Source organism: Ascaphus truei, chromosome 3 (assembly GCF_040206685.1).
Source record: "Ascaphus truei isolate aAscTru1 chromosome 3, aAscTru1.hap1, whole genome shotgun sequence".
Taxonomy (NCBI): domain Eukaryota; kingdom Metazoa; phylum Chordata; class Amphibia; order Anura; family Ascaphidae; genus Ascaphus; species Ascaphus truei.
The window spans coordinates 291,409,722-291,436,516 of NC_134485.1; the positions used below are offsets into that span (position 1 = coordinate 291,409,722).

The 26,795-nt window shown below is 42.0% G+C and overlaps 1 protein-coding gene across 4 annotated transcripts in view; it reads left to right on the top strand.

The window, feature by feature from the left end:
- Positions 1-26,795, top strand: part of DACH1 (dachshund family transcription factor 1) — a 466,035-nt gene that overhangs the window by 387,651 nt on the left and 51,589 nt on the right. For all 4 annotated transcript variants that reach the window (XM_075591024.1, XM_075591025.1, XM_075591026.1 and 1 more), the window contains one exon: positions 492-643. In XM_075591024.1, coding sequence (XP_075447139.1) covers positions 492-643 — 152 coding nt within the window. The remainder of the gene's footprint in view (positions 1-491; positions 644-26,795) is intronic.

Here is a 26,795-nt window from a genome sequence, read left to right on the forward strand (position 1 = left end):
TTTGTTTTAATGAAAACTATGCTGATGGGAGTAAGGAAATGTGGAAGGGGGTGAGGAAAGGAAGAATATATTACTAAGCACATTCTACATATATAAAGTATTCCTGCAGATAAACCTCATTCCTCTATTTGTTATGCACAGTACAACATAAACTAAAATTAGATAATTGGGAGGTAGTCATAAAGTTAGCTTGAATATATTATCACAAGTGAATATGAGATAATATTTGTTTTAGAAAGATTCTCTGGCATTGTAAACTCAGACTCATTAGAGACTGCATTTAAAAGGCTTATAAAGTTACTCATTAATGTTATCTTGTTGTATCTCCACAGCTTTTTCATTAAAGAAAATTCAGCAGAAAGCATTTTCTCTTGATAGCAGGAACCAATTTGCAATAAATGTTCTGGAAACCACTAGGGAAACCATTACTGAGGTCTAATAAAAACAGACAAGCGTAACTTGTTCTATATTTTTGTTTCAATCACATACAGATGAGACCCCGCTCTCAACACCAACTGCAAGAGACAGCTTTGACAAATTTTCCCTAACTGGGCACGGGCAACCTCTACCTCCTGGCTTTCCATCTCATTTTCTATTTCCTGATGGATTGTCTTCAATAGAGACACTTCTGACTAACATCCAGGTAGGCCTTTCAGAAGATCATGATACGAACCAATGACATTTATTGTAAGGTCATCCCTTGATAAAATCATTAAATGATATCATTTTACAATTAGAATTTGAACTACTGACCTTGCTATGTTTCATGAAAGTAAAGTATCCAGATGTGTAAAATGTAGTTATTTACAAAAGACAGAATTACTGTATTAAGAAGGGTATAAGTGGTACCTTCAGATACCTGTTTTGCTAAGGAGGATTACAACAGATGGCTTAGCGATTAATTATAGATACCGGCTAGCAGTGTTTTTTTTTTAACCAGGGCTACTACTTTGAAGCATGTAAATATTTAAAACAGCAATCCCATTATTTCATTTTTTTTTTCAAATCTGTGCACTATTCCTAGCTGTGGGGACCGCCTTGCTGCAGAAATATCTACCGTTATATGTGCCAGTAAAACTAATGTATAACCAAAGGTTGCCATCAAGGTCATACAGGAAGCCACAATGTCATTCTGTAAAAGACATTACGGCTTCCTATGGGCTCATGGAGTGAGGCTTGGATGGCGGCCATCTTGATTTCCCAAAAGGGACCAATAACACTGGCAGATGAAAAGGTAAATACCTTGGGATACGGTTCAACTCTGGGGGACCCCTAGTTTCTGATTGAAAAAAATGATTTTGCACATAAATTCTGGCTTCATGACCAGCACTTTATTATTTGCTATATTTTATATAGTATTTATCATATATGTATTTAAATTCCTTGCATAAAATTCGGGGCTTTAAATGCAGTCATCTACATTTTTGTAAAATATGTTATTTTTTCAGTACATAACCAGTTATTATTTAAAATATATAATGTACTGTAACTTGATAAACTTGCTATTGATAAGAACAAATCAAACTTGACTTTTCTGTTAGGATACCATCAACATGACATTGTGCTTGGCCAATCCTTTGTACTCTTCTGTATACAAATCTAATGTCTGGCTCAAAAGGGTAGCAGGTAAAAATAGTGTAGTAAGCTTTCCTAGAGAGATTCAATCACCCTTAAAGTAATAGATTTTAGTTATTTGTATGCTAATGAAAATGTGTATGTTTCCCATTTTTCTAGGTCTCTTAAATGTAATCATATCAGCTACTTACAGTATGTGTATCTGTTTGATGGCTTTGTAATTATTAAACATTTAGGTTGTACAGTAAGCTCTGCGGATAATGGACTTCCTTTCCTATTGTCTGATTTAGTTTGACGCACTTATGGTATTCTAATTCCCTGTCTTGTGTTTTCTCTTTATATAAAGCGCTGAGTTCACTATGGGTGCTATATAAATAAAGCTATACATACAAACAATGGGCAAACTGAAAACAACTCAACTCTAGTTTTCAAAACTGATCACCAAAAGACATTGGATAAATGATTGTAACGAAAAACCCCAAGCTTTTCTTTACCATGGAAAAGATACAAGTTCAAAAAAGTATTACTATTTATACTTATCTGATTTTTTTTAAATGGTGTAAATCAAATAAATTTTACCTATTAAACATGCCACTGTCCCCGGTTTACTTTTGTGCCAGGGGGGCTCATGCCTTTACATTTTTGCTGAAAAGCCTGACAAATAGGGATTTGGGAACTTTTCACCTGAGTTCATTAGCTAAGTGAAATTTTACCCTTTTCGATCAGAAACATTTTTGAGAAACCAAACAGTTTTGCCAATAAATTCCCCAATCATTTTTAATTCAGACCTTGAAATTGCAGGAAAGGTGAGAATGGAGAAGGGGAGAGAGAGAATATTCATGTGCTGTAATTATTTATAAAATATATTACCAGGAAAAATACATTGAGTTACCTCTCATTCTCAAGTATGTAATGGGTACATATATAATATACTATACTATATAATATAATAATTTGACAACATTATACTATAAGTTACAGCTACATGTTTTATGTATGAAACAGTTTTCAAAGAACTTTGACAAAAGGCAATTTTGAGAGACTCAGTTAATTGAAGTGAGGGTGTATGGTAAGAAAAAGAAGAGTGTCTGTCGTCTGTATTGAACCTTGGAACCATAAGCAGATTTCTGGAGGTGAGAATCCTGATTAGATAATTGGGTAACTTGACCAGAAAGTATTTGAAGGTAAGACAAGTCAAAAGTAAGTTGCGTCTGGACTCAAGGGATAGCCAACCTAGTTCAATTAACATATCGCAATAGTGGGTATTATAGTTACAAATAAGATAAATGGCATATTGAGTTGTAGTATATCAAGTTTGCTGAGGTGAATTTGGGGTGCTGTACCACACACTATATCCACGACCAGTGCAAAAGTATTCGGCGCCCTAGGAAATCTCTTAGCCTTGTCCCCTCCCTCTTATTCTATCTCTCCCCCCACACTCATATTCTCTCTCTTCCCTGGCCTCTCATTCTCTCTCCCCTTATTCATTCTCTCTCATCCTCCATGTCATTCTCTATCCCACCCCCCTCTATCATCCTCTCCCTCCCTCTCCCTCACCCCCACAGGATAACCACAGAACAAACACACACACACACACAAAACAGGACTGAACAAATACACACAGGCACACAGGGACACACATACAAACACACGCACAACAGGACATAAATACACTGGACACAACAAATACACACACACAAACACAAAGCAGGACAGACACACAGCCTCACCTCTTTCCTGCCCATGCTCCTTCCTCTTCTGCTTGGCCCCACCCCCATGCTCATGACACCTCCTCCTGATTCACTGCATTACCCAGTGGCAGGTTGGAAGAAACTGCCCAGACCCCTTGCAACAACTAGAATACACTTTCCCTGCTGGGGATATCCCATGGCCCCGATTACATGACACTAGGCAAACTAAGTGGAAATGTGCCACTCCCCCCTCCCCCACACCCCCCCCAAAAAAATAAACTCTGCGTCCCCAAGCAGCCATCAAGTTGGCCTAATGGTTAAACTGGCCCTGCCAATATAGCAGACCACAAAAAGACATACAAACAAACACATAATAAAAGGAAAAAGGGGATTCGAAAAGGGAGATGAAACAAAAGGAGAAGGTGGTGGGAGGGAAAGCCAAAAATAATAAACCTTAAAAATAAAATAAATAAAAAATACTTGAACTCCCAGACAGCTATCCGCAGGATCAACCACCTTCCTCAATACTCCTAAAAAACAAAAAGGGACAGCGCAAACTCCATAGTGTACATAGTAAAAGGTTTATTACCACAATGCTAAAATAAGGTCACTCACAACAAATCAGTAGAATAAGCCCCTTGGACAAAAAGCTCTGGTATCCGGTGATTCTTCTGCCGGTACAGAGCTCAGATCTTGTGGTTATAAGCGTGCACTGATCTTCCACATACACAGCCGGGTAGCTTCAGTAGTGTGTGTCCACACAACGGTCCCCTGGCACAATGGTATCTGCATTTCCAATACAGCAGCCCCCTTCCGTAGTAGCAGGTAGAAGGTAAAGCCAGGTTCAAGGCTCAGCCAAACAAGCGTTTTAACCCTTACGCGTTTCATTGCTAGGGTAGTGGCGACTTCATCAGAGGTTGGAAAAAGGGGGAGTCTTCATGACTTATATAGTCCAAGTAAATTGATTAATTAATAATCCTATCTCCCTCCATATTAATGAATAGAAGTGACTACAGGTGAATCAGCTTTAAATTACAAATACATAGAACATAAAACAGCTTGGCACATCAAGATGGAATAAGACAGGGGGAATATAACTCTAATAACATAATTTATCATATGAAATATACAAATAAATATATACAGTATAAACATCAATAAAGTATTGATTATAAATTTAACTTGAACAAGGATTCATTATTTTTTAATTTTTACAATTTTTAATTATTATATTTCATGAAATACAATACATATATATAAAAAAATGTACATAGTCTGGGGACACTGACAGATAAAATTAACTAGATTTAAAACATACAAATGTAGTTGAAACTTAATGCAATTCAAAATCCTAAACAGTGACATACATGTGATTATGTATGTGTTAGTACAGGGGTGTGCAAACTTATTTTGCTGTGCCCTCCCTGTCTTGCTCCATTCGTTCCTGTGCCCCCCTTACCATGGCGTCAAATGATACAGCGGGGTCATGTGATGTCCCGTCACGTGACCCGCCGCCGCGTTACCAAGGCAACGTGACGTCACATAACCCCGCGGTGTCATTTGGCGATGCGCTGCCATGGTCACGCGTCCCGAAGCCGGCTGAACCTCGGTAAGTACAGGTTGCAGAGGCCTTGCACGGTTCCCCGGCATTTAATTTAAATGCCTCTGGGAAGATTGCGGGACCTCAGCAACCACTCGCGCCCCCCAAAAAAAATCTCGGGCACCGCTGTGTTAGTATATACTCTAACAAATATTATGTGATAAATATATGAATTATAATAAAAATAGAAGAGATATTATATAAAATATGATTTATATATATCATATTATAACAGTGCAATAATTCAAATGATTACTATGTGAAAAATATATATATGCATGAAAGTGAGTGACTATATGAAACATATGCTAATCAATATATATGTGACATGGTGTATTAATAAATGTGAATAATTTATAATCAAGGCATAACAAATAAATAAATAAATAAATAGTAAATGTAAGTGTAAATATAATTATATATACAATCATAAAATACATATTAATAAATATTATTTACCATAAAATGGATATCTAGTGAACAAGTGAGGGTGTTGACACAGGAGAAATGATGACTACCATAAAAAATAATGACTACCATAAAAAAAATTATATTACAATAATCATAATAGATAAAAAGGATATGGATGAAAATGAGGAACTAACACATAGAGCTACACCAAGGTACTAGTGTATATACAATCATTAAACCCCCAAAGAGACAGGGTACCCAACATATAGATCCAAAAAGTCTCTCGAATACAGAGCTTCTTGAATCTATCCCCTCCAAGCAAGGAAGGAGAGACATGTTCCAGACCCATATTGGTGAAAGAGTCTGGATCCTTGGAATGTGTAGAGGGAAAGTGTTTATACAGACTATGTGCTTGATTACCATTTATTATACTACGTCTGTGTTCTAAAAACCATGTACTGATGGCACGAATAGTGTGGCCCACATACTGTAATCAGGATGAACACGACACCATGTATACAACATAAGAGGATACGTAGTCTATTGATCCCTTCACATCATAAGCTGAACCATTTGTGTGTGAACTAAAAGAATCAGAGATAACCAGATGTTTACACGTAAGGCACCACCTCCTCCCACACTTATGATTACCTTGACCATCAATATTTGTATCCTCCCCTTTGTAAGCTTCCTCAGCTTACTTGGTGCCAATGAATGTTTAATATTTTTGGCATGTTTGTATATAATGGGATGGTTGTGGGCAAACGAGTGCCTATCATGGGATCACTCTGAAGAACGTTTCAGTGGCCTAAGAATATCCTTAATAGAAGAGGCAGCTGAGTTATTTTTGGTTATAAATTGTGGACAGGTACTTTGATTAGATTCTAGATGTCCTTTTGTTCCAAACCGTCCTGATTGATATTTTAATTTTGATTCTGTAAACAATGTGGCCCTATCCGCCTGTTTTACTTCATCAAGGGTCTTTGACACTGCAACTCTATTATACCCTTTGTCAAGAAATTTCCTAACCAGAAACTGACTTTATTGCATAAAATCTTCTGTTGAAGTACAATTGCGTTTTATTCTATAAATATTCTATATTCTATAAAACTGGCTTTGGGAATATTTTCAAGCCATTTATGATGATGGCCACTAGAGTCATGCAAATAACTATTCACATTCACCCCCTTAAAATGTGTTTTCGTTTGAATCTTAGTATCTCCCAAAACATTAAACAATTCCAAATCTAAAAAGTTAATACACATGGAGTGAATCTCAAAAGTAAATTTAAGCCCCATGTCATTAATATTAAAGGACTCAAGGACTGAAGTGAATTCTCCTTCCTCTCCATCCCAGATCAAAATAATATCGTCAATGGAACGGCCAAAGAACACCAGGTCCGCCCCCAGCCTAGCATTATCCCACACATGTAGGTCCTCACAAAACACCATATATAGGTTTGTATAGCTGGGAGCAAACTTAGTGCCCATGGCCGTTCCACACATCTGCAAATAAAAAAAAATTCAAATAAAAATATAATTATGTTGCAGAATAAACTCGATATCAGACAATAAAAACTGCCTCTGATCTGGATGGAGAGAAGTATCTTTTTCCAAAAAGTATCTACTGTAATAGCATTTACACCCTCACGGTGCTCTATACAGGACATCGCACGTGGCCCACAAATAAGTGTCCTTTCAACAAATATCTGAGGTGAGGTCGATGACGTGCAGCGTGTCCCTCAGATGAGATCTGAGCAAGCTGACATACGGTTGTAGATAGTAATCATGTCATTTCCCAGAATCCCTTTCTGCAATGGAAGCACTGAATGCTAGGTGATAATGGTGAAAGGCAGAGTTTCAGACCTGTCTATGACATGTGATCTCACAAGTGATCTATATATATATATTGCTGTTTCCCCAACCCTCTGGGAGATGAGACTGCTACTGAGTGTAATGTGGTATGAGAGCACTGGCTTTATCTACATCGGAGGTTATTAGTGGGACTTGCAGCGTGTGCGGCGGCACTTGGCTTTCCAACAGCCATTTCTCATCTGCTGCCACATACCTTTTTGGAGGAAATTGGCTGTCGTGTGAGGGGGGTATTGAGGAGACAGGATGGCATCTCTAGTGCTAGCCCGGATCAGCGTTACCATCTTTATTGTGCAACTGCCGGCACAGCTGACGGAGGGACGCGGAGACCTTGTGGGGTCTATCGTGGATACACTTAACTGTTGAGATCGTTCCCATACCCCCCTCTGCCTTCATCCTGTGGATCCATCAATAAGTTGCAATTTGTAGCCTTTCTTGCTACTTAGCACTCCACACTGCTATTTATCTCCACCTATCTTATCTCCATTTATCTCCATCTATCCATTCCTATTGCTGCTACTGTACGTTTACTATCAATTGCCATGCTATCCAGCATTTTGGTATTTACCAGTGCTACTTCCTCCCTTTAGACGTTTTTGGACTATTTTTGGACACAGCTATTGGATATATATATATATAAATATATATATATATTATATATCTTTTATATATATATATATATATATATATATGTATATATATCTTTTTATTTTCCTAATATACCCCCATGTATTGTATTGTTATGTTTTGATATTTACTGTTTGTTTTCTCCTTCTGTTTATCCTGCAACCAAGCCAATATTTGTCTTTATTAAATTTCTTCCTTATTTTATAGTATTTAGGTTTGCGCTTTCTTCTTTTTTCTTTTATATATATATATATATATATATATATATATATATATATATATATATATATATATATATATATATATATATATATATATATATATATATATATATATATATATATATATATATATATATATATATATATATATATATATAGCGTTGTTTCCCCAACCCTCTGGGAGATGAGACTGCTACTGAGTGTAATGTGGTGTGTTTTACCTGTTGGCTCACAATAGGCCTAAACCTTTGCTGCTGGGAGCCTGGGGTGTACCTGATGGGTTCTGGGAGAGCCATGCAGTGCCGGATAACCCCCTCACAGGATCCAATACAATAAACACACACGCAGTGTATAATGACAGGTTTACTGAACATGCAACTTGTATACTAGAGCAAGTAATACAACTACACCATACATATGTGTACACAGATATACAGTACTTCCACAATACTCTGGTGCAGGGGGCACCAGTGTCCCAGTGTCCAGTCCCAATTGTCTCTCCCACCCCAAGTGTGTGTCACAGTGCTGCCCACAGTAAGGCTTAGTCCATGGTGTGGGAGACCACGCGGGGTGCGATCTGATAGCCTTAAGGCGTTGATCGCACCCATAGACCTTTCTGACGCATGCGGGCGGAGGCAGGAGGGGACGCGCCTTGCGCAAGAATTCAGTTGAAATTGATTTCTTGGCACGACATGCAGGTCACGTGAGCAGGTCACGTGAGAAATGAGGGTGAACCAGCTCCGTGACGCCCCTAGTCCCACCCCTAGGATCGCCCCCCATGGCCCATCCACCATGGCCAGGGAAAGTTCACACTTCATTCAGATGACTTCACAGCCTCCGCATGCCTCAGCGCGGGCAAAGGCACCATGGCCCGGGTCTTTATGTGTATCGTTGGTGCACTTGTTTACTGTATGATACCTGCTAGGTGCTCCAGCATCCGGTACCGCTGACTGAAGAAAGGGATCTGTCTCGTCCCACGCCTTCAGCGATGGCATCCTCCTTTAAGTGGGGTGAACTCCAGCTGGAGTGTCCCACTTTAATAGTCTCTGCCTTGCGGTGGTGGTCTGAGCCCAAAGCACAGGCCGCAAGTCTCTGCACGGCGTCCTGGCTGTGTCCCTGACACTGGCATAAGAGGGGCGATGGTCCTAATCTATGGGCTTGTCCCTGAAGCACCCACAAGCTAAGTGGGACTCAGGGCCTACCTGGGACCTAAGGGGCAAACTAGGCCTGGTCTCAGGGCCACTGTCTCCTGAGACACTACCAACTCATTGCTGCTCCCTCACCAGACTGGTGCGGTCCTCTCAGCGAGCCAAATGTATCTAACTGTTGCAAGGGAATCCTAGCAGCCCTATTGGCTTTTGCGCCTCACATGTCCGGCAGCCCCAGTGGCTGCTGGGGATTTTAGTTCCTATGCAGAGCTACTCTGTAGTGGACGCTGCTGCTGTATTGCCACTGAGCATGCGCGAAGCACCTAAAACGGCGGCGCTCTTACCGGCGTCCCACCTCAGATGCTCCGGAGTGCTCCCTGCACTGCCGATCGCAAACCGCCTTGCCTCCCTGACTGACGGCGGGTCCGCAGCATTACCGCAGCTCTCCCCGGCCTCAGCGGAGGTAAGGGAGCTAATGGGAACCAGCGGGGACCGGTATATATATATATTTAATATATATATATATGTGTATATATATATATTTATATATATATATAATTAGCACATGCTATGCAATGCATTTTCTTACAATAGGCTTAGACAGGATTTATTTCTATAAAGTACACTCAGTTTGGAGTACATGTTGGATGTCAATTTGTCAATATGCAAATTAAATATTAGATAGGAGTATAGCCACATACCCAAATATTGATATCTTGTAACTGAGACAAGCTTAGTGTTAGACTTGCTTTTAAAGAGTAGCTCTGTCATTAGAAGCTTTTAGAAATGTAGACTTATAAGGGATTCTATTTCCAGTTACAGTGTATGACTGTAAGTGTGAAAGTGCTTGTCTCCAATCAGGAAGCGGACCCGCAGGGCTGAGGTAGGGATGCAAATAAACCTACCCGGTCCCTGTGACAGAGTCCCGTATGAGTATCCGTAATCGGTATGGAAGCAGGGTTCAGGGCTGGCAGCAGAGTTGCAAATTAAAGGAGACAGGCAGAGATCAGTGCAGGCAGCGAGGTCGGGGACACAGTCAGCAACAGGAAAATCCAATGAACAGGGAAGCCATAGGGATTGACACACCACAGCAATAGGCAAGCCACATGAATGGCTCAGGAACAAGGAAGCCACAGGGAAAAGGCAAGCTACAGCAGCAGGCAAGCCACACGGAAGGCTCAGGAACGGGGCAGGCTCAGGAACTAGAGCCAAGCGTGGCTAGGAACACAACTAAATGTATACCATGCTCTGGTGGTATCTGGGAGTCACTGGCTGCTATTTAAGCCCTGGAACAGGTGCATCCAATAATAGAGTTCACAGCAGCTAGGTAAGGGCAGGTTCCAGCCAAAGCCTGAACTGGAACCCTTACAAGAAGTCAATGGACCTTCTGCTAAAAAGAACTCTCTCCTCGAGCAAAGGTCCTATTCCAGGGTATAGTTTAGAAATGCGTTGTGAATTACAGACGGAGGCATTCGCGTATCTCTACTGACAAATAATAGATGGGCAATGATAATGTTGAAAGGAGTATACTCAGCACACCTGCAATTTAATGTGATGAGGATGTTGTGGAAGATAATCAGCAATGTAATTATATGACGGCCGTATTCAATACAACATATGATTTTGTACTTATTGCAGGAAATTATTGTGTGAAAGAATTAAGTGATATCCAGATTTTAAATGCCACTCATTTTCCAGCACTGACAACACATATTGCACATTATTTTCATTGAGCACATCCAACATTCTTACTTGCACTTTTGAAATATAATTTTTTAATTTAAATTTCACTATAAGGCCCAGTGTCATATTTTCTGACAAAGTCAGTAAATAAAATAACACCGTGATTTCAAAGAAAATGAATCTCATTGAAAGCAATTTGAGATTCTCATTTGATAAATACAGTGCAAATCTTTTGCTCTGGTTTTGCCTGAGTTTTTTACACTTAGTAAATAACCCCGTTTCATGTCTGGCGTGTTGTCCTCAAAAAAAAAAAAAAAAGATTATTTTAGGGGCAGATAGGAATGTGCTGCAAAATATAATATTGGTCATTTGTTGGGTGGGCTAATAGTGGTGAGTAAATAATAGATTTCTGGGAGACTTTTGTAAATAACTTTGTTTGGCATCAAATCATTAAAAAGGACAATTATTGTAGGGGCACATAGAAAGGCGTCACACAATATGATACAACTAGTTTGTTGATAGTGATAGTCTATTTTCCAGAGTGGTATCTGATTGTCTAGCATCTAGATGGCTACCTCTTGATGGAGAACCAACTAGAAAAAGACTGAATACAGGCATACCCCGCATTAACGTACGCAATGGGACCGGAGCATGTATATAAAGTGAAAATGTACTTCAAGTGAAGCACTCCCTTTTTCCCACTTTTAATGCACGTACTGTACTGCAATTGTCATATACGTGCATAACTGATGTAAATAACGCATGTGTAACAGGCTTTATAGTCTCCCTGCTTGTGCACAGCTTCGGTTACGGGTAGGGAGCCAGTATGGCTGTTCAGGACGTGCTGACAGGCGCATGCGTGAGCTACTGTTTGCCTATTGAGCGAAATGTACTTACTAGCGAGTGTACTTAAAGTGAGTGTCCTTAAAGCGGGGTATGCCCGTATTACATTACAATACATCTGTGCACCTGTAAATCATAACAGAGTGCAATTAAATAAGGAGGTGGAGTTTAAAGAAACCTTATGGGGGGATACTGAAAAGAGCACCCCACTTAAGGACCACTGGGACGTAAATTCAGGTACCTTCCCAGTGGCCACAGTGTGGGTGAACTCTGCTTCGATACGGATACGGTGCACTAGCACCCGGCACAGAGCCATGCAAGTAAGGGATACCGTCCCAGCGAAACACTGCTTCCTGGACTTATATAGAGCCAGCTTGACTAATGCCAGGAAAAGGTTAACAAGGAACTCACTTGCCCTATTGTTCCGGTATACTCAGCGCCCAAAAAGATGTGGGGAGAAATCCAGCCAGAACTGCAGAAGTAGGCCCCCCAAGAGCGACAAGAGGGGATGAAGTCGCGTGTATATAAATAAATATGGAATAAGGACTCCCCTGTGCCACAAAATGGGCACACAGCCCAGGGGGGCCCGCAGGGAGCACCTATTTGCATTTGTCTCTTACGCCAAGAAAAACATAATATACTATTTTGACGCATTTATGGAAAAGATACATTTCATTTACATGTGTATACCACAAACAAAACATCCAAACTCTGCCTCTCTAGTGTCATTTTGACAATTTCACTTATTAGCAATGCTTTATACTGTACATTACCTGCAAAGTGTTTTTTTCTCTCATGAAAAATGCTATATCAACAGTGAAGCAATAACGGCAATGGAAAAAAATAATTAGCAAAATGCTAATTGCCATGCAAATGACTAAAATTAAATATTCACGTGTTAATATCCTGTGAAGAATGATTTTTGCTGGGACAAGTGGTAAATATGAAGCTGATGTTTTTGCAAGCTATGTAAAAATCCTTTGCTTATGTTACCGGAAAGAAGAAAAAAGGCCACTTCTATCGAGACATGTAAAAAACAACAACTATGTATACTGTATATAAAATTCCTGTCCTGTTTGCCGCTGGTTTCTACTAATGACCCCCTTTATCTTTTTCTCTTGTCTATTGAATCAGCACCCATTGTTGCTATATCAACTCTTAGGCCCAGGACATAGTGCACTCAGCGTCACTGAGCCGGGCTGAGCCGCGCTGAACAGATGCACAAAGCCCCTGCATCTGTAATCAGCGCGGCTATAGTTTCTCCCTCCGCATGCTTGCTGATGCGTGCGGAGGCTGAGAAACTTCCCCGAGACAGGCAAGTTTGAAATTTGCCGCTCAGGGAAGCGGAGGAGCGGTCACGTGACCGCTCCCATCCAATGGGTCTGCAGCCGGTCTGGTATTGTAACTACCAGACAAGTGTGCATGTGTGTGTGTGTGCATTTGTGTGTGTATGTATGTGTGTGTGTGTGTGTGTGTGTATGTCTGTGTGTGTATGTGTGTGTGTGTGTGTGCATGCGCGCGTGTGCGCGTGCGCGTGCATCAATATATTTATCAAAGTTGCACAATGTTAATAAATAATTTATTCTCACAACATGTCTTTTTTAAAAAAATGTAAAATATTATATAATATACACACACACACACACACACACACACACACACACACACACACACACACACACACACACACACACACACACACACACACACACACACACACACACACACACACACATACACACACACAGGTTCCCCAGTGACACACAAACACACAGACCACTTCAAAGTGACACACACACACACACACACACTGACAGCTACCAAGTGACACACACACACTGATACCCGCCTCCCAAGTGCGCTTGCTGTCTCCTCTGCCAGGACAGCAAAAAGCTCCTGGTAGAGCGTGCGGCAGCAAGCAAGAGCGAGCAGCAGCACCTAAGTGCTTACTATGTCCCAGGCCTAACTCCTCTGCTTGCTTTCTTTTTTTCTCCCTGTATCTCTCTCTCTCTCCCCATTCTTCGTCTCTCTCACCTCTTTCATTTTCACTACAGCTCTCTCTCTCTCCCTGTTCTTCATCTGTCTCACCTCTTTCATTTTCACTCCAGCTTTCTTCCTTTCTCTCCATCTCTCTCTAACAGACAGTTGACACAAACAAAATTGTAAGTAGACAGATGCACAACCACCTCACTAGACTAATGCTAGAAACTTGCAAAAGAGAAGAAAACAAAGCACACAACTCTCATAGGGTAAATAAGTAAATATATTGTGACAATATAGAGTGTAAGAAATGCATGTACAAGAAGGTTATTCAAAAAAGCAGGGCATGTTTAGGGTACATGTTACCACTCCTGGATACAGGTGACTTACTTCACGGGGGAAAAGCTGCATGCACAGACTCCGGTCCGGTCAGAAGCCTTTCTCATCGGTTGCAGACTCTACCAATGAGTAAAGGTTTTTGTATGTAATTTATTATAATTCACTTATTTCACTATTTAAGTGTAAGGAATCAGGGGCCACGTACCTTGCGGCGTGACTCCTCCTTACCCACTATCAGTACTGCAGCGGCTGCTGCTCCTGCTCCCTCTGCTGTCGGTGTGTATATTCAACATCCCACCTCAGTACAGGGGACTGGCTTGGTCTGCGGGCTGCACAGCGTGACATTATGCAGAGCCCAACAGAAACAGACCTTACTGAGGTGGGCCAACTAATCAAGGAACTTGCGATTTGCATTGGTACTTTGGGAACTCAGATCACAAGCCTGGTACAGCAGCTTTCCCAGCTTTCACTACAGCCTATTCCGGCACCAGCCACGCAGGGTGGCGACCGGCCATCAGAACTCAGGATTCCTACGCCTAAAGCATATGTGGGTGACCCTCTAGCCTGTCGTGGGTTTTTGAACCAATGTGAAATACAGTTTGAGATTTCTCCCAGCCTGTTCCCCACCGCACGCACCAAGGTAGCCTATGTTTACTCTCTTTTAACAGGGGACGCCTTGGCATGGGCCTCTCCCATCTGGGAGTTGCGTGCGGAAACCACCCAGGATTACCAGCTCTTCCGTAAAGAATTCCAGCAGGTATTCAATATTCCCGCCCGCAGTGATACTGCCGCTGCTTCTCTTGTTCAATTGTCTCAAGGTCGTAGGTTCGTTGCCAAATACGCATTGGAATTCCGGACTGTCGTGGCGGAGACGCATTGGAACCAAGAAGCCCTTATTGCTGTGTTTTGGCAAGGTTTGTCCGACTCTGTAAAGGATGAACTTGCAGTCCAGCCCAGGCCCCAGGGATTGGAGGAATTGATCGCACAACGCATACGAGTGGATCAGCGCCTTCAACAGCGCCATCATGACGCCAGTGTCCCAGAATTTTCTCTTCTGACCCTATTCTTCCAGGTCCTTCCCAGCTATTCGCCCTGTTCTAGACGCTGTGGAACCCATGCAGATTGCCAGTCAAGAGTTCCGTAATACCGACAGGACTGCCGATAGAACCCCTGACCGGACTGCCGAAAGGGCTCGTCGCCGGAATGAGGGCCTTTGCTACTACTGTGGATCTCCTGAAAATGCGGTACGTTTTTGTCCTTTAAGGCCCAAAGAACAAACACGACCAATGGGGCAAGAGGGACTCATTTTGGGGTCAATATCTTCTCACCCTATCTCTGTAGAGGAACTCCCTAAGAGAATTATGCTTCCAGTCTCGCTTGAAGGTCCGATTTTCTCGTAACCACCGCTGCTTTTCTTGATTCAGGATCCGGTGGTAACTTTGTGGATCAAGATTTTGCTACTCATAACAAGATCCCGATCATCGCTAAGAAATCGCCGATTGGCCTCGAGGCTATTGATGGTCGTCCTTTGCAACCTGCCTTCATCACGTTAGAGACTCTTCCTCTCACCTTTTCTGCCGGTACTCATACCAAAATCATATCCTTTGACGTGATGCACTCTCCTGCCGTTCCAGTTATCCTAGAATTACCCTGGTTACAGCAGCACAACCCACACATTGATTGGAGGGATGGCAAGACAATTCAGTGGGAGCCAGAGTCAGACGCCTCACCATTGCCGGTCATTTCTCCTACCACAGTCCTCGCGGGAGTGGAAACGCCCCCGGCTAAAGATTCCGCTCTTCCTGAAGCATATGCGGATTTCATCGATGTGTTTAGTAAGACACAATCGGAGGTTCTACCTCCTCACAGACCTTATCCATTGATCTGGTTCCCGGCGCTGTTCTTCCGAAATGTAAGTCCTACCCCTTGTCTCTCCCTGAAACTGAAGCCATGGCAGCATACATCACAGAAAACCTTGAAAAAGGATTCATTCGTAATTCTTCGTCCCCCGCTGGTGCCGGTTTCTTTTTTGTCAAAAAGAAAGACGGATCCCTGAGACCATGCATTGATTACCGAGGGCTCAATCTCATCACATTCAAGAATTGGTACCCCCTTCCGCTGATCTCTGAACTTTTTGATAGGCTTCAAGGGGCAAAAAAAATTTCTAAGCTAGACCTCCGAGGAGCTTACAATCTTGTTCGCATCCGAGAAGGCGATGAATGGAAGACTGCCTTCAATACCAGAAGCGGCCACTACGAGTATCTTGTAATGCCCTTCGGCTTATGCAATGCTCCTGCTGTTTTTCAGGATTTTATGAATGATGTCTTCCGTGATGTTCTCAACTCTTTCGTAATCGTCTATCTGGACGATATCCTAATTTTTTCTAAAAATCTTCAAGATCATGTGCAGCATACCAGGCTCGTTCTCGCTCGCCTTCGTGTCAATAATCTCTACGCTAAGCTCGAGAAATGTCTTTTTCATCAAACCTCTACTGCCTTCTTAGGCTATATAATATCAGATAAAGGATTTTCAATGGACCCTGAAAAACTTAAGGCTGTTTTGGATTGGCCTCTACCCAACTCTCTTAAAGCCATCCAGCGTTTTTGGGCTTCTCCAATTACTATAGGAAATTCATCCGAAAATTTTCCACCACTGTGGCTCCCATTACGGCCCTTACCAAGAAGGGAGCTGACCCGTCTGTATGGCCTCCGCAGGCCGTCTCGTCCTTCGAAACCCTGAAACAAGCTTTCGTCTCGGCACCCATTCTGCGACATCCCGATTTTAGTTTTCCTTTTACTTTAGAAGTTGATGCGTCTGATTGTGGTGCAGGCGCCATCCTGTCCCAGAGATTCTTCCCTCAAGATATGCTTCATCCATGCAGTTTTTTTTCAAAGAAGTTTTCACCCGCTGAAAAGAACTATGATGTTGGCAATAGAGAGCTCTTGGCTAACAATATGGCCTTACAGGAATGGCGACATCTCCTGGAAGGTTCCCACTAACCTATTTCTATATTGACCGATCATAAAAATCTTCTTTATATCGAAAATGCACATTGTCTGGGGTCTCGTCAAGCCCGTTGGGCACAATTTTTCTCAAGATTTAATTATACTCTGTCTTATATTCCCGGTTCTAAGAACACAAAAGCTGATGCCTTGTCCCGACAATTTTCTCCTGAGGAAAGATCCGAAGAAACCCCTGAAACTATCGTACCCTCTAAGTTTATAATTTCCGCCAACTCATTTGACATTCTTGAAAAGATCGTTGAGGCTCAAACACAAATTCCGAGTGGTCTAGAGGTACCGGAAGGAACTCTTTATGCCGCACCCAGGTTTCATCAAAAGATACTAGAATGGGGCCACTCTGTCCGTCCAGCCGGTCATCCCGGCTTCAAAAGAACTTTGGATCTTATCAAGCGTACTTTTTGGTGGCCTAATATGGCAAAGATGGTTCATGAATTTACTAGTGCTTGTCCAGTATGCTCACAAAACAAAACTCTTCATCAAAGACCCTCAGGCTTGCTCTTGCCCTTGCCAGTACCTGAACGTCCATGGTCACATATTTCAATGGATTTCATTGTGGATCTACCCCCTTCCAGAGGGATGAATACCATTTTGGTCATCGTTGACCATTTTTCAAAACAGGCTCACTTTGTTCCACTCAAAGGACTTCCCTCCTCGCCCACCCTGCTGATATCTTCACCAAGGAGGTGTTTCGCATCCATGGGATACCTACATCCATAGTCTCGGACCGAGGCACGCAATTTATATCGAAATTTTGGTGGGCTTTCTCCAAGAGGCTTGGCATGGCGCTATCCTTCTCGTCAGGCTATCACCCCCAGACTAATGGGAAAACTGAAAGACTAAATCAAACGCTGGAACAATAACTGCGGTGTTTTATTTCCGATTCCCAGGATAATTGGGTTGACCTGCTTCCTTGGGCAGAATTTGCAACCAATTCACTTCGTAATGAATCCACGCACGAAACCCTGTTCTTCATGAATTATGGTTTCCACCCAAGTCGACTGCCAATCTCAAACATTCCGATAGGAGTGCCGGCGACTGATGAACGGGTAACAACTCTTCAGAAGTCATGGATCAAGATTCAGTCTGCGCTTCTTAGCGCCACTCAGAAATTCAAGTCTCAGGCAGACCACCGTCGTCAACAGGCCCCTAATTACAAGCCAGGGGACCGAGTTTGGCTTTCGTCCAAGAACATCAAGTTGAAGTCTCCGACCCCGAAATTGGCACACCGATTCTTACGGCCTTTTCTGATCCAGGAACAAATCAATCCTGTGGCATTTTTTCTGCAACTGCCGTCTTCCATGAGGATTCCAAACGTATTCCACGTTTCCTTGCTCAAGCCTTTCGTCCAGAGCAAACGGTTCCCTGCTAAGACCCATAGACCCAAACCAGTCATGGTCCAAGGACACCCTGAATTCGAAATCCAGACAATCATGGATTCTCGTGTATCCAGAGGAAAGATACAATTCCTTGTTCACTGGAAGGGTTATGGCCCAGAGGAACGCTCTTGGGTACCCAAGGAGGACATCCATGCTCCAGTTCTCTTGGACCGCTTCCACAAGAAATTTCCACAGAAGCCTTGGATGGATCGTCCTGAGGTCGATCCTGCAGGGGGGGTACTCTAAGGAATCAGGGGCCATGTCCCTTGCGGCGTGACCCCTCCTTACCCCCTATCAGTACTTCAGCTGCTGCTGCCCCTGCCCCCCGTCGCTACCCATGCTGCCGCCCAGTGCATACCTTGAACTCTGCCGTCGCCATCTTGGATTCTGGCACTAGTGTTACAGACTCTCAGCTGGGCTCTACTATTTCCTGGTCTCTCAGCCACTCACGAGCAGCTCCTCGACACGCCTCCGCCATGCCCCTCGTTCGGATTGGTCACTGTTGCTTTAAATATCCTGCTTTGCCTTCACTTCCTTGCTCTGCATAGCTCCTTGCTTCCTGTGTAGCCTGGAAACTGTGGCGTGCTCCTGTTTGTCTTTATTCCTACAGATTTGAACCAGCTTGTCTGACTTACCTCCCTGGCTCCCGACTTCAGCTTACCCATCATGATTCTTACCTCTCAGACCCTTGGACACGGAAACAGATTCAACTACGGAACTCTCCATACTCCTGAACTCGGCAAGTACAACGACTATTCTGAATCTTAACCAAGGCCTGGCCACGGTACAACCACATCCTGGACCCGCTCCCTCTGCTGTCGGTGTGTATAATCAACATCCCACCTCAGTACAGGGGATTGGCCTGGTCTACGGGCTGCACAGCGTGACATTGAGAAAGCAACTTTGTGTTTCTTTTAAAAACCACTCAGTGCACTTTTTATTTATTATTTATTATTGGTATCATATATATTTTTGGGTTGCATCATATGTATTACATTTATCACAAAATCACGGTTTATTGCGTAGTTTTTTATTTTTTCTTAATGATAGAAACTATTGCATTTAGGACTATATTTACAAAATGGTGCTATTGCATAACACACCTTCCAGCACTAGAAGACATCTTACAGTACCACTTAGTACGTATGAGTCTTTTAATCACAAGCATACTGTACACAATGCTTGTGATTAAATGAGTAATACAAAGTTAGGGTTAGTGTTGCCACGACTAGACATTATCTGACAACAGAAAAATGATAATTGTAAGTTTCTAAAACTACTCACCTCTTGTTAAAGCAATTTATTTGGCAAAAAAAGAGCAATGAGTAGTATATAATACTTATAGGGAAATTAAAATAGAGGTACACAAATGTTTCATGTTTGTATGCAAACTGTCAGTGAATAGAAGGTGGGTGTTATTAAACTTTATCATGCTTAGATGACATTAAATACCTATACTGAAAGAAGATTTAATTTATACATGTTATTTACCCACAAATTAGTTACAGGTATATATTTGTTATATCTTTTTGCTTACCTACTGTACTATATGGTTTAAACAGATCCCAGGTTATGTAATAGATGGATAATAATTGCACTTCTTGTATGTGTTTAAATACACAATTTGCACATTACTTTTTGTTAGAAAAAGAGAACAATTGTGTATTATATAAAGTAGTTTCTTATACATAGCTTTAAAGTAAAACCGAACACAGCATTTAACCAGACTTCCCTACTGTTGGTAATCAATAGCAATCAGAGTTGTCCAGTTTTGTATATTGATTTGTGTCTTGGCATTTAACTATTAAAGTAGAAGTGAAGTGTCTTGATATTGGACATTCATGAAGTTTACACAAAAATGATTTAAATTGCAGAGGTCAAAAATGATTATGCTTCTTTTATCAGTGATTTTGTTTAATGAATAAATTGAAACCTAAAGTACAAGGGCAGATTAATTAAGTTCTGGTGCAGGGCTTTGCACCCCGGTCAAGTCTATGGTAGTTAATGCCAGTGGTGCGATACACTGCATTGGAGCTTGATGAATCTGCTCTATCAAGTCAGATTTGTGGACTGATAGAAGACTACAAATGTGTGGCTCGAAGACTAAAAATAACTAGTGTAAGGAAAATATATACTGTATTGTAAAATACTGTATAAAGGTGTCTTGGAACTTAAACATTGAGATGCTATACAATACACTTAATTCAAAACTTAAAAGTTCTTGACTTTCAAATCTTTCTAAAAAATAATAAAAGGATCCAGTATGTGAGATGTGTTTTTATTAGCACATGTAGGCATTACATACTGTATAAAACATTGTATATTAACTATACTGGGAAATAGAAGTATTACCTGCAGTGGTGCATGGTAGCAACACACTGATAAAGGTAACAGACTGCTCCAGATATATCAACGCAAAAAGTCCTGCAGTTTTTTTGCACTACTTTTACCTTCATTTTGCAGCCAAAAGATGCAAACTCAATACAGGCATACCCCGCATTAACGTACGCAATGGGACCGGGGCATGTATGTAAAGCGAAAATGTACTTAAAGTGAAGCACTACCTTTTACCCCACTTATGGATGCATGTACTGTACTGCAATCGTCATATACGTGCATAACTGATGTAAATAACACATGTGTAACAGGCTCTATTGTCTCCCCACTTGCGCACAGCTTCGGTACAGGTAAGGAGCCAGAATTGCTGTTCAAGACGTGCTGACAGGCGCATGCATGAGCTGGCATTTGCCTATTGAGCAATATGACTTACTCGCGAGTGTACTTAAAGTGAGTATCCTTAAACCGGGGTACGCCTGTATAAAGAATGCTGGTGTTGGTAATTAACAAACAGTATATCACGACATAACACTTAAACATAAATACCATTGGAAAATAACTGTGGAAGACAATAGATATATATTGTATAGTTGATTCGTTTCTGAAGGCAAGCAACAAATACTGGCATGAAGATAAGTGTGTGTTCAGTATAAAAAATTTTTTTTGTATCAATGTAGTTTTATAGTTCCTAAAGCCAGGAGACATTTTTACTATCAGGAATAAAGATGAAGCAGAAGTTATTACGTCTGTTAACGTAGGTTAACTCACACAATAACGTGTTAAATATTGTGTGTTATCTCCTTAACCATTGTGTTCAATACCACTGCTGTTAAATAGCATGCCAGCATTAACACAATGCATTGCTTTAATGGGTGCAATGACATCAGCTAGCTCTGTAGTGTGTTGAAATTGTCATGGATGTGTAACCCTCCATGCTCGGCTCCTAAGGAGTAGATATGCTGATGGAATAATAATGGGCACCAGGAACTTTCATAGTACAAACAGAATCTTTATTAACAGCCGTTGATGATTCTCTTCATTCGTGGACATACTTCACTCTAGTCACATTTACTGATATATTTACAGTGTTTGTACTATTTGCTTCTTCCCTAGTTATCTTCATCTTAACACTCTAGGGAGATACTTGGCCTTGTTTCTCTTTGAGTTAGCTGAATTGTCCCTCTTCGGTATAGCGTCTGACGTCTCATTACTAGTGAGCCCCTTGTGGGCATTGGCTGGCATTCTATTTCCTCTGGATCAATATCCCTGTACTGTACACTGACTGCCACTTCTGGGCACACTAGAACTAAGTTAGCTACGTACCTTACAATTGGGCCGATCTGACTTTCTTATCTGGGGAACCCCTTTCGGCATAGGCTTCCTCGTATCTGAACAAATGGGTTGATCATGGCCATTTGCTACAGATGCTATCTGGGTAGGTCACTTTCCCTAACTACAAAAAAAAAACATGGACAGATCAATCTTAGCCCACATATCTATACACAAAAACCTATTTACATTATTCATAGTGAGGCTCCTCCAATTGTCACTCCCAGGAACCTGGTTCTAGATCTTTCAGAGGAACGATATATACCCCGATAGTGACGTTACAGGTCACCAGACATAAAGTGGGCGTGGCTTCTTTTCTGCCGAATCACTCTATTCCATGTGATGGGAGATAGGCGATACCCTGTGTGAGCCCACACTGAACCCTTTAAGGCCATTAACCCCTTAACTGGAATAGTAATCCCAAAGGGGGCTACAATTGGTTTTTGGAATATGTAAAAAAAGATGGGTTATGCTGTGAGCGTTAGTAAATCGTACAGAATGATTATCCTTAATATGATTAGCTTCCTGATACCAATGTTTACATACATACACCCACCAAGTTCTACCTATTTTTGACATTATATTGATCTAGAGGAAGCCAAACCTAAAAACCCTGATACATAACATTCGTCACGTCTCCTTGACTCCAGTCCTGGCAGTCAGATAATTCTTTGGATCAATGTTTTAACTTTGATATATTACTGTAAATCTTTATTTTCTTAAAAAAAAAAAAAAAAAAGTCCAATCTTTCCTAACCGTATTTACTTTATCTGCTATCACAGCCTAAAGGTTATAATTCCCATATTTTTACAGCCCATACTGTAAAGGTCCATATCCTTTCCTTCTGGTGACATCTATTCTATGCTAATCTAATCTCGAGGGGTGACCCAATGTTCACTTTCTTATCTTTCATATATTCAATTCCCACCCTCTTTATTGAGACTTTATTTTTCTCACTCATATTACCGACCCTATTTAAAAGCAAATAAAAAGATCACCTGTGTACATTCACATGTCTTAGGCAGGTCCTCAACCCTGCCTTACAGCATTATCCCCAGTATACGGTGCTTCCACTGCAGCAAGGGATTCTGGGAAATGACATGCAAATGAGCACACAATGTGTCCCCTTTTGTCTGAAAACCCATTGTTATGTGGAGCCCATATAAGCTAATGCTCGCTGTTAACACAGCTTTAAAGCACAGCATGGGAATCAGATGCAAAGCCAGAGAAACCATTCACTATATGCTGGGGATAATGGTGAAAGGCAGGGTTGCAGACCTGCCTAAGACATGTGAATGTGATCACACATGATCTTTTTATTTGCTATATGCAATAAGGTGGATGTTTCTTGTTGCCTTTTTTCCCCCCACCATAACTTAAAATGTGATTGTAAACCCTTGAAAATGCAAAGCCATCAGTACAACCAACATCACACTGATGATGCCCATTAAGGTTGAAACATGTCTGTGAATGTTTTCTCTGGTGTAGCCCTTCTACCCCCAACCTATGTGAGATTGGGGTGGGTATGCTTTCTCCATCTACTTCTTGGTGTTGGGCTGTGTACCTGTTGACAAACAGGAGGGCTGAGCGCTCCGCAGTGTTGTGGGAAGAAACAGGACAGGGATGCATATTGCCTTAGTTCTTGTTTGGTGCAGCGCCTCCAGACAGTAGAGATCCTCTCTCTGGGATTGAGCAGAGGATGGCTCCTACTGACACAGCAGCAGACATCAAACACACTGCTTTGTCTTTTCTGGTTTTATTTCATGCAGATCTCACATAACATAGAGCAGGTACATTCCTCCATAATGATCCTACTCTTCTTTGCTAGTTGGCCCCTCCTTCCTCTCCCTATGAGAGAGAGGGCTAATGGTGTCCTCTGCACCCTTTCTGCACAGATCTTAAACTCTCCTTCAGGCAATGACCTGCAGCATCTCTCACTCTAATGCTCTGGTGATATAGTCCCTATGCACTATGGCCTTTCCATACAGCATACACAGAGATTCTCTACAGTGACTCAGGGGACTAACTGGGGCCCTTGGGGTTAACTTCTGGCCTAGTCCTTGGAGCACAGCTCCGTGGACACTACCTGCCCCATTCAGGTCCCAGTCTTCACTGACAGCTTCCTGCCCCAGCATGCAATACTCTTTCCTCCCTTCCAGGAGCTACCCAGCCATCCCATTCTTTGTGGTGAGTCACATGGCAGCCTCTCCCTATGCAGCATGGGAGTTGTAGTCGTCTGCTGCCTACTTATCATTGGGACTGCGTGCGCATAGGGCATTACACATATGTGACTCTAATGGCCACCGCGGGGGTGCCCTGCGCATACGCAACCTGGAAGGCCCCTATCTGATGAACCACCGCTTCTGCGCATGTGCGAACCTCCGCGCATGCGCGGGCACGCAAAATATGGCGGCGCCCTGCGGAGGAACCTGAGCCCGTCACCCTCTCTGCAACATCCCCATGCATCGAAGGTAAGGGGGGGAACGGGAGAGCGGGGGGACCAGAGGGGACCTGGCTACACTGGCTTTGCATCTGATTCCCATGCTGTGCGTTAAAGCTGTGTTAACAGCGAGCATTAGCTTATATGGGCTCCATGTAACAATGGTTTTTCAGAAAAAGGTGACACATTGGGCCTCATTCAGTAAAGGTTGATTAAAATTATCGCCAGGGCATTTAAATCGTCGTTTTTTGGGGCGTTGCTATCACGTATTCAGAAAGCCTAGATTACCTGTCATAGCAAAATTCCCAAAACGAGCGAGTTGCTGCCAGCAATAGGAAGGACCCTGTGAAAAGGCCTAACCCGGCGATTCATTTCTGCTGCAGAGAGAGCTGCTCTGAGAGAGCAGCCTCTGGCAGCGAAAATGTCGCCTGAAAATTATTTATTTTAATATAAATTTATTTCGTAGTGTAGATGTGCAGGGGGTCTCCAGAGCTGAACCCCCGTTGGTTTCAGGTCCAGGGACCCCCTGCTTCCCGAGATACAGGCCTCTTTATGGGGTGCCGGTATCTCCTATTCTTTGAAATGTCCCGGTCACGTGATGAAGTCGGCGTCACATGGTATTTCAGCCAATCAGATCGTGGGAACCAATTCCACACTCTGATTGGCTGAAATACCATGTGACGCCGGCCATCTTGGATTTAGTGACGTCACCTTAAAAGCAAATGAAGCACAGCCATTCTGATTGGCTGGCATCATTCCCTTTAAGTGACATCATTTAATTTTTTTTTTATTAAAGTCGGAACATGGTTTTAACAGCCAATCAGGTGGCTGTTAACCAATTGGAGGCTAAATGTGACGTCACAAGCCCTATTTAAGGCCTTGACGTCTCATTTGAGCCCAAGAAGACGACGAGACAACATCGGTTGGGATCTACCATGGGGCTTTTTGGATTGACAGATGAAGATAGAAGATAAAGAAGATCAAGAAATGGTGACAGATGAAGATAGAAGAAGGTGATTAAAGAAAGAAAAAAGAAGATTTGGGTACCTGATCCGGATCTTCATGGCGGATGGCATTGGATGCTGTTGGAGGCCTTCAAGGTACGTGAGCCTCCTATTTCCCCAGGAGTCGGAGGGCCAACGCTTCTAATGGTAAGTATTATATTGAATGTTTGTAAATGTCTTTTTTAACAGGTTTTTTCATTGGATGTGTTTTTTAATTTTGGGGGGGAGGCACATTGACTGATAATATATTAATCTGTACCACTTTCGGGTACAGATTAATACATTATTATGACAATATTTGGGGGGCATTTCTGGCTTGGTATTGCTGTTGGTTTTTTAAATTACAGTTTATTATGTGGATGTCAGTGTTTGTTTTTTTCCCTGCTTAATGGTAATCAAATGTTTGCGATTGTTGTTCATTTTTAGTTAATGTTGTATTATGTTAGCTAATGCGTTTTATGGTTATTTCAGATATTGTTTGAATTTATTTCTTTGTATTTTAATGTTTAAATTAATTCATTAATGTTGTAGAAAATAATTGGTTTGATTGGTTAGTGTTACTTTTAATTTTGAGTTGGTTTTGTAATTAATTGGTTTGATTGGTTACTGTTTATAATAATTCGGAGTTGTTTTAGGAATTAATTATTTTGATTGGTTAATGGTTTAATTAATTCGTTGTTCATGTTGTTATTGCTTGTATTCATTGGATTGGATAGCATTTTTCCTGCATCGGATGCATGCCGGGGGGCTCCGGTGCTGGTATTAATGGCTATCTGCTCTGGAGACCCCCGGCATCAATGCGAGGCAGGAAAAGGGCCTGTTATTTTCTGTCCCGACATATCGCAGCTCATCGACGCATCTCCCCACCAATTTACCTAAATTTTTAGGTGAATTGGATTTGGGGAGAAGATCGCCTTTTAGGGCTGCGATAGGCGGCAACAGGTGACTCGCGGGTACTAGAATTGTGCGAGTTTATGATCCTTCCGAAAAAATCGATAAGCGGCTGATCGCCACTCAATCGGCGATTTTCTTTGGGTCATAAGATTTTGCGGCGATACAGGCTGTTATCGGCCACTTATCGAGGCTTACTGAATACGAGTAGCCATTTTGGCCGATAAGTGCTCGATAAGTGCCTTATCGACGCTTACAGAATGAGGCCTATTGTGTGCTCATTTGCATGTCATTTCCCAGAATCCCTTGCTGGAGTGGAAGCACTGTATGCTGGGGATAATGGTGAAAGGCAGGGTTGCAGACCTGTGTGACATGTGAAAGTGCTCACAAGTGATCTTTTTATTTG